General features: G+C 36.1%; 1 protein-coding gene across 1 annotated transcript in view; it reads left to right on the plus strand.

The window, feature by feature from the left end:
- Positions 1-16,252, plus strand: part of GLIS3 (GLIS family zinc finger 3) — a gene marked incomplete at both ends in the record, with an annotated part of 438,059 nt that overhangs the window by 393,013 nt on the left and 28,794 nt on the right. The window contains one exon of the mRNA XM_084238466.1: positions 15,647-15,822. Within this exon, the coding sequence (XP_084094592.1) occupies positions 15,647-15,822 (176 nt within the window). The remainder of the gene's footprint in view (positions 1-15,646; positions 15,823-16,252) is intronic.

The raw sequence follows: 16,252 nt of genomic DNA on the forward strand, positions 1-16,252 counted from the left end.
AGGACAAGGATTTGTGTATTGAACCAAGTGTACTCTGGTGACAGTGGCATACATTCCAAATGCCTCTCTAAGTTGTGATCCAGCCAACAGGAGTTCAGAATATATTTTGTGCCCAACAGAAGAGATGACCAGGAATGGAGAAATGATACGTTTGGTTCTTAAGCAGTCAAAGACTATCCTTTGTATATCCTGGACTGATGAGGTAGCACCGTGGGATTTGTTATTTTCCTTTAAATGCAATTAGAAGACAGTTTTGTCCCTAGCAATTTTTTTTTAAGATTTATTTATTTATTTATGCAAGCACTGGGTACAGTCAGAAGCGTGGGAGGGTGAGAGAATTCACCAGAGACAGAGCCGAGAGCAGAAAAGGCAGACTTGTCGAAGTACGCTGCTGAGGGGAGCAGCGGGTGGCAGGAGAGGTCTGTGCTCCATGCGGGACCCTCGCAGGCAGCCGGGGATCGAACCGGTGCTGCCAAGGCTGTGGGCAGCTTCGCACCCCAGCGCTCAACTGCTGCGCCACCAGGGGAGGCCCCTGTCCCTAGCAATTTTAACTGGTATTTTATATAGTCATGACTTACCAGGGTTTTGAAGAGTAACTGAATATTAAAAAAAAAAGTGATCTCCATGTTAAATACAAAATGGCAAACATCTGAAAATAAGAGCTTCAACATCATTATTATCTTGGCCTTACTTGTCTCTATAATATTAGAGAAAACTTCGATATTGTCAAGAGGTATCCACATTGTTGGGTGCCATAATTTAATTGCAATGTACCCAGAGAGCACTGCTCTGTGACACTCCCTGACTTGTATTGCAGACACTTTCTCAACATATAGGCAACAAATTAACATTGACCAAAAAATAAAGTTTGTCAATATTGATCATTGAAATAATTTAGAAAAGTCATAGTGAAAAAAATGTAAGCTTCTAATAGGCATTTTTAATCAGCATGTATGTTGGCATCAGTCTATTGCTATAATGCCCACTTAATACCAAGTGATCCTACACATCATTTTTGGGCTACAGCACTTTCTATGCAGGAAACCTCCCATAAAGGGGTCAATTTCTTTCTAGAAAAGTGACTTCCACAGATATTCAAGATTAAGAGAGATGTGGTCAACAATCTAACCCTAAATTCCTTCATTCATATTCTCTCTCTTCCTCACCACTCTCTCCCTTCAACTCCCACTCTTTCTCTCTCTCTCTCCCCCCATTGAGAATAATGAATGTATTTCCATTTGTTACCATTGTGAGCTGTGAATAGGCAGAACATTCCAATATTCTAGCCTTGAAATAGAAACTAGCGCTTTGAATCTTAGATTAGAAGGGCTTGGGTCCTTGTTCTAATTTTTTTTTATTTAAACCTGTGAAAAGTTTTGCTACTTCTTGATGTTTTATTCCAGGGCAGAATGCCCCACCAGTATTTTAAGTACTTAAATATTGATCAATAACCATGGCCACCCTTTATCTTCTATGGCAAACAGCACTTGGGTTGTTGATCTTTGGAATGAGCTTTCTTTTTAGATAGATACTTGCCTTTTATAAGCATAAATTTTCAGAATCTAGTATGTTTTGATCATGAGGAAAATCACGATCTCTCATGGCTTTCTTCAACTTACTGTTAAAAACCTGAAATGTATAGGAGTGAACTTTGTTTTCTCCCTTTTCCCAAATACTCTCACATCTAATTAATCTGCAAGTCCTGTTAATTCTTCCTTCAAAATACATTTTAAGCCTAATCAACTCCATTCCTCCAGCCCTAGTTCACCACTATTACCTTCCATCTCAAGCACAACAGTCCCCTACCTGGTCTCCCAGCATGGAGTCTTGCCTACCACAACCTTCTACCCTAACCCTGCCAGTACACACATGGCCTTTTCATCACAACAAAGCAATAGCTGCTCTTTAAAATGTAAGTTGAATCTTCTTTCTCTTCCTCATATCCCTCTCTTTATAATACTTGGAATTAAGTCCAAATACCTTTTTGTAGTCTAAGTGACCTTCGATGGTCTGGTCTTAGAGTCATCTACCACTACATTTCCTGTTTAATCTGCAGCCACCCTGGCTTTCTTACAATTCCAGCTCTTCTTGCCTTTGTACTTGCTCTTCCTGAAACCTCAAAGGTGCCTTCACCAGAACTTTACATGACTTATGCCTGAATTTCTGGTGTTTGCTTAAATGTTGCTACTTCTTAAAAACTTTTCTTGACTTCTCTGTCTAAAATTCTCTCTCTACCCTCATTCTATTCCCTAACTGTGCTGTTTTTCTTCATAGACTTGCCACTGGAATTACATGGTTTTTAATTACTAATTTGCTAACATTCCATTAGCTCTGACAGCAGAGACTATGTCATGTTTACAACTACCTTGCTCACAAGCCTTTCCTTCTCAGTGCTTAGATGGGGAAACTAAGAAATTGTGTAGAATGAATGAATGTGAACAGAATGGAAGAGAGTAACTATGATTCCTTTATTAATTTGGGGAGAAGATAAAAGTAACTCTGAGCAAGTGTTTGTTTCTCTTGTACCTCCACATTCCCCTCTGGCTGGCTTCATGGCAAAGTAAAAAATTCTGCTATGAACATACATGTGGCACTCCACTGAATAGTTTCCCTTGTGGTTTAAATATTTGTTCACATCAGATTGTTTCCCATGCATTTTTTTAATTTTGAAATGCACTGGTGCTTCATTTTAGGCTAATTACAAGCACATATCATAAACCAGCTATTAGAATGTCTGTAAAAGAAACGATATTTTTAAAGTGCCAATGAAGTTGTTTCACCTCTGAATGCCAAATTAGCCATCTTTATTTTATTCCCACATTCCAAACAAATCCACCTCATCTGAAGCCCAAGATGATGTTTTTTTAGCCCCTTTGGATTTTCAGTCAGGAAAGTGAGTCATGACACTAACAAGAAAGGCTTGAAGTAAAATAGAATTCCTTTTCTTGCAACCTCTACTTTAGTGCATTAGCATGAAGCAACACGGAGTTCAAACTAAACAATTATATTATTCAAGTGTGTCAGCGTGTTCTTTTCATTTGCTTTCTCTGAAACAGCAAATCATATTGAGCCAGAATTTCCAAAGTGAAAGCCCACAAGCTTTTCTAGCCTGAGTCAAGACATTCACGTATTACAAAGTGCCTAGTCTCTGATGCAGAAAAGGCTGTTTGAATGAAAACTTCTGCCTAATGTCTTAATAGTGTGATCTGGAAATCAACTACCTCTTTTCCCCTGCCCAGTGGGGGAATTGGCTGCTAAGAAACTGCCTATGTTTCTGCAAGTGAAGGATTATTTATTATTGTTGAAGGAGACTGTTGAAATGAACAGACCAAGAGACAAAGTTTTTGGAAATAGTCTTTTAGCTTCCTTTTCTCCTTTCCTTTTTCCTTTTGCTTTTCTGTTTAGTTGCAAGGAGAAAAAAATCTTTCTGTGTTTAATCATCTTCCTCATGGTAAATGATTGGGATGATTCTCTTGAATAAGATATTCTTCCTCAGAAACAGAAACTGTGGTCTCTGGGCAAATAAAATATCTATCTGAAAATTTGCACCAACTGGACAGAGATACCCTTTACATAGACCAAGAATTGACACTAAGTTTAAAGCCAAGCCTGCAGAACTGTAGGTAGTTATTAGTTCTTCAAAAGCAACAATCAGCATTTATTAAATACTTATGTTTGCATATTACTAGATGAGGTGTTGGAGAAACAAAATAGTTGCAAATATTTGAATATTTGATACTTTTTTTTTCATCTGTAAGAGCCAAGAGACTTTCTCTGTGAATTTTTAAATATATACTTTTTCCTCCAATTCATTTCTCCAGCCAAGTACTTAGTTTTATCTTCAAGAAAAGGCACAGAAAATTCTTTTGCGGTTACTACAATGTAACCTGACATCCTACAGATTAAAAAAACAAACAAACAAAACATAAACAGCACATGTTATTACTGCCCAAACTATCACCCAGCTGTTTTCTTTTCAAATTTATGGATTATATTGACTTTCGAGTTCTCATTTCAAAGGCACCTGGCCATACTTGGCAGAAGCACTCTATTTGAACTTAGTTCTATAGTTCTTCTGGTGTCTTTGAGAGACTCATGCTTGCCATTTGAGACTATAAGAAATCTATAGAAGGGCAATTTTTTTCATCTAACTATGCCTTCCTTTCTCATATTTAGACAAAAACAACACTTTTTTCCCTCTCATTTTTCATCTGTCATTCTCATTATACTCTCTTCTGAATGTTTTTCTTTCATCTAATACATTCTTTTGCAAAACAGACTGAATGCTACCTAACACCATGCTGAAGAGAAAGATTCTTCCCTTTGCCACAGGACCATGAGTTAATCCCCTTGCTTTGACCTACTCAGAGCTGCCCAAGGGATGATATCATTGCAATTTTTTTTTTTCTTACCAGAAGTTTTGACATCAAATGTCTAAGACCATTTTGGATAAATTTTCTTCTGGTTGGCACTCTTTTGTAAAGAGGATTTGGCAAAATCAGACTTTTCTTCCTCTCTCCCCATCACGTCAGATTCTGAAATAGACAAACAACTGAGTCACAGCCAATTCTACAGTGAAGATATTCCAAAAAACTCCGACTCTTGGTTAAATGTGTTCTGCATAATTCATTTCTCTAACATTCTTTGGATGTGCTCTCCTCCTCCCTTTTCTTTTCCACAACAGGGGGATATTGTGGTGTCCTGGGCCCTATGTCTATATACTAGTAAAAAAAAAAAAATCACACTTTTCCTCTTTGGGCATTGGTTACTGGTTTTCTTCAGTTACAACTGATGCCTTGTATCCAAGTGGAGTAACTTTTCTTCTACAATATATGAGTTTTCTTTTAAAAGCTTTGGTGATCATTCTACTTACTGCCAACTTCACAGCCTTCGTATTGTCATGCTTTGTGGAGACTCAGACAATCATTTTGAGTCTTAATCTTGTGCACCCTGATAAATTATTTGCAGTTAGTATTGACCCAGGATCTCATAAGGAGAAAGGGACACTAAGCCCTTCTAAGAGCTGGATTCAATGCATTGACTAGTTTGGAACAGAATCCTCAATGGACATACAGCTCCTGGACTACTTTGGCCTGGCCCAGAAGGACAGTGTTGCAATTACCCACACTTCCCATCAGCCATTCCTTCGTTGCTGAAAGCTGGTCTTGATTGTCTCAGAAACAGAATTCAATTTGCAGTTCCCCCAGTAACATGCTGTGATTCATTTGGGGACAAATCTGGATTGAACTGAGTCCAAGTGTCTCTTTTGTGAGACAGAAGGGAAGTATAAGTAGATACTATAGTCACCCAGATGAGTCAGCCAGGAATTCATGAAGTGATTCATAAATCGTTATAAAGACCACTAAATTATACTAAAATGGAGTGCTGTCTGGCTATACAAAGTGGGGTATTATCATTGGGGGGTTTTTTTAGATGTTAAATCAGATGTGAAATCCTTAAAACTGTGCTTTTCTTTTTAGGCTTTGAAAAGGATTCCTTCCCCCACCCGACCCCCCTGCAGTCAGCCAACTGCTAAAGCCATTTTTCATTGATTAGTTCTTCACAGATGAATTTTAAAACCACTACAGATGATACCCTACAATTCTTTGGGGGAATAAAAAATACCTCCCAAATCCACCGTAGATCAGTTTGTATCCATTATTTCTACTCCCTGGCAGCAAATCAATAATATTTTTTGTGTGAATACAATGAAACAAGCTGTTCTGATGCTTCCTTCCTTCTTTTTAGTCAATCTGTACCCTTGTACAAGACAGAAAAGGCAAAAAAGATATATCCAAAGCACATATCAACCAACATTTAATGTAGTTGATCATGTGAACTCTTCTTTTAAAATTGTTAACCCCAAGTAGTACTAAAATGCTCAGTTCCACATTACTTGCTGTAACAACTTTCATATACAGCACAAATAAAGAAAAAAAAAATAGAACATATTTATAAATGTGTTTCAGTTGCTATACAGTCCATTAGTAAATTTTGTTTGAAGAAATAAAATTGTGTGTTGATATAGAAATACTTTGGATTTATAGATCTGGGAAAGAGCCCAACCCAAAAGGAGTTACCCAATTTAAAACACTAGAGGTTGAATATGAAGAACCCTAGATAGAATGGAGCAAAGTGGGCAACACTTACAATATTTGGCTTCTTAAAGGCAATGAGTGGATTGTAATATACCCAACCCACCAGCTAATGACAAGGATTAAAATCTCAAAGTCCCACCAGAGTCCTCTTCCATTCCTGTCTCAACCCACCCTTGCTTTGCATCTTCACTAGAGCTCTCCAGATAAAGTCTTATTTGGACTTTGGGTAAATCATGTTACCTCTCTTGAGTCTCATTTTCCTCACCTCAATTTAAGTAGTAATCCATTGTTCTTCAGTAGAAGGGTATCCTGTATAAATTAGTGAGTTCAGGATACTTTGTGGGGAAAACCAGTACCAAGAAATGAGATTCTTACTCAAAACCATGACTCACTGCTCTTGGAACTAGAAAATTAGTCAGATGAATTAAAAAAAAAACTTTTTGAACTTTAGTTTCCATATCTAAGTATTCAGGGAGAAAAGGGTCTAAGGTTTTATATTTTAAGAAGTCCATAGATATTCTAGTACAGTGCTGGCACCATAATCTTAAATAGCTTTCTAGCATTGAATAAATATTGATGTCAGGGATACCATAAATGTATGTTGTATTTAGAGAAGCCATTCCATAAGCATGAGTTGATCATCAGAAAGGTGTCAGGAATTCCTTTTCTGAAGTACTTTAATATCTCTAACTTTCCAACTTAAAATTGATAGAATCCACCCTCAACCCTCACCTTTCATTCTTTACTTTTCTCCACAGTTTTCCTCAAACCAATATATAGTTTCTAGTTAATTATTTTGCAATTTATTTTTTTATTGAGGCAACATTGGTTTGCAAAGCAATGTATTACTTAGAGGTGTAGGTTCACACCATTCAGGTGCATGTTATCTCACCACACTGAACACTAGGGTACCCAGAGTCCATTGTGCCCCTCCCGACCCCCTCCAGAAATCTTGATTCTATAGACTGATTTCTAGGATTTGTTATTGGTTTGGTTGTATCTAACCCTTTGTTTTGTTTCTCTATATTCCAAGTGACATTACCTGGTATTTGTCTGTCTCTTTCTGACTTATTTCTCTTAGATTAATAATCCACCTCCAGTTATATCCATGTTGTCACAAATGGCAAGAGTTTCTTTTTTATGGCTCAATAGTATTCTGTTGAGTATATATACCACATCTTCCTAATCCATTCATACATCTTTGATCACTTAAGTTGTTTCCATGACTTGGCCATTGTAAATAGGCAATAAACATAGGTATGCAAACATCCCTATGAACTGGTGTTCTTGCATTCTTTGAGTTTATTTCCTGCCTCTGAAACATAAGTTCCACATGTGTTGTGTCGCACTATCCGTAGTACTGAGATCAGTGTCACACTTTTAGTGTTCAAGAAATATCTCTTGAATGAATAAATATGTTATCTCAGACTTTTTAATCCCTGGTAAAAGTCAAGATTATCTTTATTTCACACTTGCAGTTGAAACTGAGAGAGGTCAGAGGATTTATTTGATTACCCAGCTACTAAGGGAGAAAGCCAGAATCTACTGAAGCAGGTTTGACTTCTATTCTGTCTTCTAGAACATCCATCCACTTCTCCTATCAGTTGCCATTTCTCTGAACAAGAGCCTTATTTGTTTCCCCTTTGAGACCTACTTGTCTTATGAAGCAGTTGAGTTCTGCTTTAGAGGAAAGATGACCTCTTTGCTTTTGGCCCACCTTACTGCCAAAAGTAAGATTGGGAAGCTAAGTATTAACAGAGGATGGGAGCAGGGCTCAGAAGGGAAGCAGCCAAGTAAATACTCCAAATAATCAGACATTTTCTAAATATTTGCAGAAACTTAAAAAGAAAATTTCAGATCTTTATGAGACTTTTAAATCTTGCTTCCCTTCCATCCTTTTTTTTTTTTTTCTTTTTTTGGCAAACCAGTGAGAGCCATTGCTCATGCTAAGGTTATATAAACTCCTCCACTGAATGAATGGAAATGGTTGACTCAATTCTCTGGTTTTCATTTGTGTGATGTTTCTGGTAAGCAGTGATTCTCTTTTTAATTTGACTCTGTTGTGTGCATCTTTGCATAGCAATCTTCTGTTGTTTCAAAAATATATAAAAGGCCAATGAAGAGACTGGAAAACTCTGTTGAATGAAATCTGTGAAATGTCAACCTCAGATCAGCAGCTGGAGGGAAAAGGTTGGACCCAGAAAGATTTCAGAAGTTCTCTTTTCTGGCTTTTGGTCATTGCAGTAACACAGAATGAGTTAAGAGTAAAATAATCTTGTCCTGATATAATAGGGGAATGCGATAGTCTGAGGAGAAAAGTTGTAAATCACTGCGAATTATGCTTAGTTTCAAAATGATTTAAGCATCAAAAGCATTTTAAATTCATTTTCTATGGATAAAAAATCTTTTTAACTTTCTTGGATGAATATTCAGACTGTTCATTTTGATGTGTGTGTTAAAGAAACAGGGTTGGAAAATAGGTGAAGACACGAAGAAAATAGGATTCTGAGCCTCCCCATCCCACTTTCAAATGCTATAAGGACATGTTATGTTTTATTTAGTGAACTAATGTGTTACTATGCATGGTTTTTGGTTTTTTGCTTGCTTCTGGAGTAAATGACCATAAACTACTCAAGTTTATTTAGGCTTCTTAAATAATGTTTCTTGCATTTGTCTTGTTTGTGACAAACAAGATGTCAATGATTGTTTTGGAGCTCTCCCAGGGCCTTGCCTCCAAGGAATCTCTGCTACCTTATACACTCCTCTCTTGCCCTCTCCCCTGATTTTTAACTTGCTATTTTCTATTCTGCTGGGAACTGGTTAGCAAGCAACCAAATTCATAAAAGTTAAATTTATATTAATAGATTATGAGAGATTATTTAAATAAAATATTAATGTTTTTAAATAGTGAAAGAATTGACTCCATGTACTATAGTTGATAATCACACTTATGCATTCACTTCTCATGCTGGATTTTTTAATGCTTAATTCTTATTTATATTCATGTTCTTAGCAAATGTCTAGATGTTTGAGATCATATTCATAATCACTGCATCATTTCTCTTTACATGTAAGAGTCCTTTTTCACTAAATCACTTAGAATAGTTTGCTTTTAAGCTTTTGTTTATACTCTATAGGATGATATACAATATTTTGAAATGACTTTAACTTCATACCATATAATCTCACTTATTTGAATAACATGGGAAAAAATCAATCTGCTTTAACAAAAAAGAAATGTAGTGAGTTATTACACATATATACACCTGCCTTGGGTCTCTGAGATTGGCAATGCTAGAACCTCGGTGTGTATTTTTTTTCTTTGCCTAACATCATTATTGCATTGTGTAATATGTGGTAGCCAAGAGACTATAACCAGTGTTTGGAACTTTTGTGAGTGAATAGATAAGAATGATTTATAATTGGCATATAATCTCTATGAAGATAAATAATCCATTATATAGAATTTGCAATCTAAATGACTCCTAGACTGCTCAAATGAATTCAGTTGTTGCATAGTCCCATTTTTGATAGCTAAAACCATTATTTACCCTATAGCCATATTATCCCAAATTACTATTTTATACTGCTGATGGTGTTTTACTCCTTCATCTTTCCCATCAACCTAGTCTATTCTTTGATAATGAAACCCATGTTTATGAGTCAAACTTGCTGTGCTGTGTATGTGGAGGGTTGTTATGAAACAAAATTGTTTTGATCCATGAAGCATATGATATCAGGATCATACTTCTAAATACTGTGACTTGCCCCATCTGTCTTCAATAGAAATGAAAGGTAGCAGAAGTACAAGAAGACCAGAAAACTAGTTATAGCATGTTACATCTCATTTGTACCCAAATAAGGAGATAAAATGAGAAAGTCAATCAAAGGAACTTGTTTCTTTGCCCCCCAAAATAAAATAAAATTTAAATGTCAATGTTGACAGTTTAGCAGATATATAGGTGCCCTGCAATTCAGTCCCTACCTCCTTAGGGGATCTCCTGCCCATAGGATTTTGGTGTTGGGTGGTAGTGTGGACTCCTTCCTGTCCTAATGTCTGTGATCCTACAGTTCTTATCCCTCTCCAACAACCTTAGTGCATCTTACAAGACACATTAAGAACTTATTCCCCCAAGAAAATAGACTTCATATGAAGAATCCTGTCATACACGTTTTTATTGGATATTCTCTGGGTAGTGCCAGGATTCCTTTGCTGAGTTTTCTCTCAAGGCCATTCAGCACATCTTTTCAGGATAATTCCAATTAAGATGATCTTCTTGGAAAATTCATATTTACCCATCCCAGGACACTCAGTTGTTACTCTTTTTCAATGGAGTGAAGATGTAAATTATTGATTAGCCATTTAAACCCAACTAGTGTGCTTAAGCTTCCTCTGACTCCTCTTCTTTAGGGGTTAACTAGTCCAAATCCTTCTTTCTTGGTCCCTACATTGCCTTCCTACATAGGCTCTTCATACCTCAGCAAGAGTAATACATGAAGAGTGGAATTTCATCCCAGAATTTCTTACTATTGCAGTACAAATGTGAAAGTTCTGCCTTACTAAATAATCTGGTTTATAATGTTTCAAATTTCTTTATAAATTTGACTGGTTCATCCTCCCTTTGTAGCATTTGTAGCACTACACAAAAGCCCAACAAAGTGAAGTTACTTGCTCCTGTGAAGTAAATAATGTAAACAGATGGTGACTTCTACATGTTAGTGTAAAACAAAGCCTGTCTTTCTTCACAGTGTAGAAAACAGCTGATTGAAAGTTGTCCACTTTCTGGGCTTTTTTGTGGGGGAGGGGAGACTAAACAGTTCATTGCTAATATGGTTTCCCCCTCTCCCAAACTATTTAACTTTTTTTTTAACACATTGCCTGCTTTTTCTCTACCACACTTGTATTAGTCCCTTTTGACTGGCAAATCAAGTGTTATTTATGGACATTGACATATTTCCACATTGTTTTTACAAGTATACCTTCCCTTCAATGATAGAAAGTATAAATTCCATCTTAAATTAGTGAGGTGGGTTTAAGACGGAGTAGAAAGATCTTGAACTCACCTCCTCCCACAGATATAACATATCTAAAACTACATATGGAACAATTCTCTTAGAAATAGAAATAAAAACTAAAGGAACAGCATCTGTCCACAGCAAAGAGTAAAAGCCACCCAACTGAGAAGAGTAGGAGAAATGAGACATGGTCTCATGGGGTAGATCCTCCACACACTTCAACCCAAGTTGGGAGGAATATCATAAACATGGAGCTGCTCTCAGGGTATCAGAGGGCTTTTGCCTCTAATCCTAGCTATGGTCAACAAAGGAACATACCTTAATAAGAACAATAAATCTGTGGGGAACAGAGATTCTGTTCTTAAAGACTGAATGCAAACCCATTGGTGCCAGAACCAAGGGCAAAATTAGTTTGAAAGGTGCCTAGATAATATGTAAACATTCTTAGTTTACTTGATTTAAATGATCAGTGGTGGGCAATCTCTTTAGAAACAGAAAGGCTGGATTATACCATGCTGTGTTTCCCATTTGTTCATCTAGCACAGATATTGGTGGGTGCTATAACTGCAAGATCCCTTTCAATCAATAGGACTGGGGGCCAAGACGCCTTGAGCCTGCCTGTGAAACCAGTTCAGTCCAGAGGCTGCAACCCCAGTGACCCAGCCACTACTGGCTGGACTTTATAGTAACATGCAGCATGTTACATTGGATGCCTATATTGTCATGATTCAGGTGACCAGGGGGAACTATATTTCCAAACCCGAAAGACTGAAACAACTGGAAAGGTGACTCTTGCCACTCTTAGCAGCTAGACCTATTGAAGGCAAAAAACAGAATGGTCAGATAAGCACAAATGTTGAGAGAAAACCAAAAACTAGAGCAAGGTTAAATAATAAGGTTATTTTTAAACATAAGACCAGTCCTTCAAGACTGTCAGAGATAGCTGTTTGACCTAACAAATAGAGGATCAGACAAAATGAGGAGACAGAGAAATTTGACCCATGTGAAAGATAGAACAATATAAATCTCTGGGGTTGGGGGAGGACACACCTTAATGAAATAAAGATAAGTAGATTACCTGATGAAGATTTAAAAGTAATGGTCATAAGGATGTTCATAGAACTTAGAAAATATTGAATGAAAAAAGTAAGAAGTGCAAAAAGAGAAAATATGAGAAAATTTCAAATAGACATCACAGAGTTAAGGAAACCAACACGTGAACTGAAAAATACAATGGATGGACTCAACTGCAGTTAGATGAAACAAAAAATTGAATCAGTAGTCTGGAAGGTAGATAAGTGGAAATCATCCAAACAAAGCTACAAAGCAAATTTTTAAAAGTGAAGATATTTTAATGGGATATTAAAAGGAATAACATAGTAAAATTGTAGGGACTAAATTACATATAAAGCTAACATGAAAGTTTGAAGGAAAAATAACATAAATATATATCAAAACAATCAATGAGAGATACATAAAATAGACAGAAGAAAAGGAGATCAAAAACATTGACATGAGGCAGGGGAAGGAGAGTAAAATTATAGACTGTTGAAGCTCCTCAAAATTAACTTATTAGTTTCCTGGCAGAGAATCCAACTCAGGCCACCACGAAGGGACATTGCAATGGTAGCCCTGAGACTTAACCTCTAGGCCACCAGAGAGGCCCCATATAGGACATTATATGTAAACCTTATGGTAGCCTCAAAACAAAAAATATATAATCAAAACAAAAAAGAGATGCGAAGAGAAACCAAACATAATACAAAATAGAGTCATCAAATTACAAGAAAAGAAAAAAGAACAGGGAGGAACTATAAAAACAGTTGTAAAACAAGTTTTACATACCTATCAATCATCACCTTAAATGTAAACAAACCACTCTCCAATCAGATTATGCATAATGACTGAGTAGATTTTTTTAAAAATTTATAGTTTGCCTATATGATCTTGAGCCACTTTAGATATAAGAACACACATATAAACTGAGAGAAGTGGGCTAGAAAAATATACTCTATGCCAATAGAAATAAATAGAAAACATGCATAACAATACTTATATCAGACAAAATAAACAGTAACACAAGAATGTAATAAAAACAAAAATGGACATTATATAATATAATGAAAAGGTTGGTAATCCAAAAAGAATGTTGCTTGTACCCAACATAGGGTCACCAAATTATATAAAGAAAATATTTAAAAAACTTGAAGAAATTGACACCACAATAATAATAGGGAATTTTAACACCCCATTTTCATCAATGACTACATCATCCATATAGAAAATTAGGAAGGAAACATTGGTCTTTTAATGAAACACTGGGCCACATGGATTTAATGGATATGTATATGTATGTGTGTGTGTGTGTGTATATATATATATATATATATATATATATATATATATATATATATAGACATAGACCATGCCATCCAAAACTGAGTATACAGTCTTCTCAAGTGCATAGGAAATATTCTCTCGATGGTCCATATGTTGGGTCATATATTTTCAGTACATTTAAGAAGAATGAAATCATATCCACCATCTTTTCTGATAATAATTTCAATGAATCACAAGAAGAACACCAGAAAAATAGATATGTAGAGATTAAACAACATGGCTACTGAACAACTACAATAGGTCCTAGAATAATGATGTTTCATTCAACTTCATGTGCTGTAACATTGATGAGAAAGGAATCCCAACAAATGTTGAATGAAACCATGTCAGTAGAGGATCTGCTTTTGTTATGCACCATTTTGCTTAAAGTTGAATTTTCCCAGAACCTACTAATGAGACTACTCCTGTTTCTGTGTATTATTCAAAAAATATGAAAAAGCTAATTCAAAAAGATATATGCACCTAGATGTTTATTGTAGTATTATTTACAATTACAGCATTAATTACAGGCCGAGATATGGCAACAACTTATGTTTTCTGACCCATTCATTGATAGAAGAGGGGTAAAAATTTTGTGTGTGTATGTATGTTTGTGCGTGTATATGATATATATATATATGCACAATGAAATACTACTTGGCTTTATATACATGCATACACACACACACACAAACCAACTATGAAATCTTGCCATTTGGGACATATGGATGGACCTTGAGGGGATTATACTAAGTAAAATAAGTCAGAAAGAGAACACAAACACCATATGATTTAACTCATATGTGGAAGATTAAGAAATACACCAAATGAACAAACAAAACTAAACAGCACAAACTCTTAGAAACAGAGAACAAATTGGAGATTTCCAGAAGACAAGAGGGTTGAAGGGTGGGTGAAATGAATAAAGAGGTTGAAACGTATGGTCACATTTGAAAAGAAGGCTTTGGGGATCATGGTATAGAGGATATAGATGTTAAATTGGAATGCTATAATCCTGAAATCTATATAATGTTGTAATTCTACATTTCCTTAGTAAACTTTATCAATCTTACAAGAATTAGATTCTGCCAATTCTCACTTACAATCAGATTATCAATAGGAAGTTACCTATTTTATAACTCAGGTTAGTTGACAATGGCACCTTATTTAAACATGCACATATACCTCTCAGGAACTGCCAGGGGTCTTACTGTGATTGTCATATGTGATGGCAAAAGATGATCCACATTGCTTTCCTTTTATACTCTGGATAATGTTCTTTGTCAAATACAGAACCCATGTAGATAGACTCTGGATTGCAAGCCATATTCAACCTTTGAGGTTTAATTTATTCTTAGCAAAAGAAAATGTGTTGTTTAAAGGGAAGAGAATTAGAGGGGTTTATAATAAAGATTTGTAACATGTCTTGGACCTCAGATATGTCTTATAGAACAAAATGTTTATGAGCTAAATGTAAATTAATCAGAAATGTATGTATTACATTTCCTCTAAAATGCAAATGAAGTTAAAAATTAACACAAAAGGGACCTGGAAAAAAATAAACTTTTTATTTCATCAGACCCACAGTATTTGAAATGCATTTTAAGAAGCTGGACAAATTCAAATTCAGAATAAATTTCTCCTTTGTTGTTCTCTTCTACTGCTTCAACCTCTTAATTGAGAACTCAGTGGCTGTTAATGGGAGAAATAAAGTTTTTTTTTTTAAAGATTTATTTATTCATGCACACAAGAACTGGGGTACAGGCCAGATGCGCAGGAGGGTGAGAGGATTCACTAGACACAGAGTGAGGAACAGAACAGGCAGGCAGACTGAAATACATTGGTGAGGGGAGCAACGGGTGAGACAGGAGAGGTCTGCTGCCCCATGTGGGATTCTCACTGGGATTGAACCCGCAGTGCAGAGGCTGCGGACAGCTTCACAGCACTGTGCTGAACTGCCTGCGCCACCAGGGGAGGCCCGGGAGAAAAAAGTCTTACAGTTTTGGTTTTTGTTGTTTTTTTTTTTTTTTAAGAGCTTTTTGTCATGTTCTTATATAGCCAGAAAGGAAAATTAGAATTTGACTTTGAAGAGTTTGTCTTTGCTCTTGCTTTTTTTGCATCTCTCATGTTTCCTTTCATAATTGTTTTCTCAGGTTTGCACCTTCTGCTTCCTCTCCTCACCACATAAGCCCCCAGAGAGTGCCACCTCCTTCTTCACTAATGCAGAGAACACAGCCTCCCCATAACCAGCAGCCATCAGGATCACACCTCAAGTCTTATCAGCTAGAAGCAAACTCTTCTTTTCAACCAAATGGAATTCATGTCCATGGTAAGTAAGGAGCTGTCAGTCCCCTAATTTCAAAAAGATGTTACACTGTTGTTTTTTAATCATGTGTCTTAGTTACCAGTTGTGTATTCAAATTTTCTGCTTTATACATCAGGCTATTACTTTTATGACTTTCCTCTAAAATTTCACACTTACTTGGTATGAAATCTTAAAGTATTTCCGTGTTGGCTCTATAATAATACAACTTATGACACCCCAAAGTAGTCAGCCGAAGGTGATGATCCATTCAATGACTAGTGCTTTTTCATTTGATTCTATTTAATTTTACTTTATTTATTTTCATACATCATTTTTCACTTTTCTACAATATTTGATTTCTCTCCTCAGGTGTAGTGCTTTAACACCACATGAATGGGACCTGACAACAGCATCTTGTTTCCTAAGCAAATAGCAGTTCTTTGCCCATGCATGC

The sequence above is a fragment of the Talpa europaea genome (genome assembly GCF_964194135.1).
Source record: "Talpa europaea genome assembly, chromosome: 7".
Classification (NCBI taxonomy): Eukaryota; Metazoa; Chordata; class Mammalia; order Eulipotyphla; family Talpidae; genus Talpa; species Talpa europaea.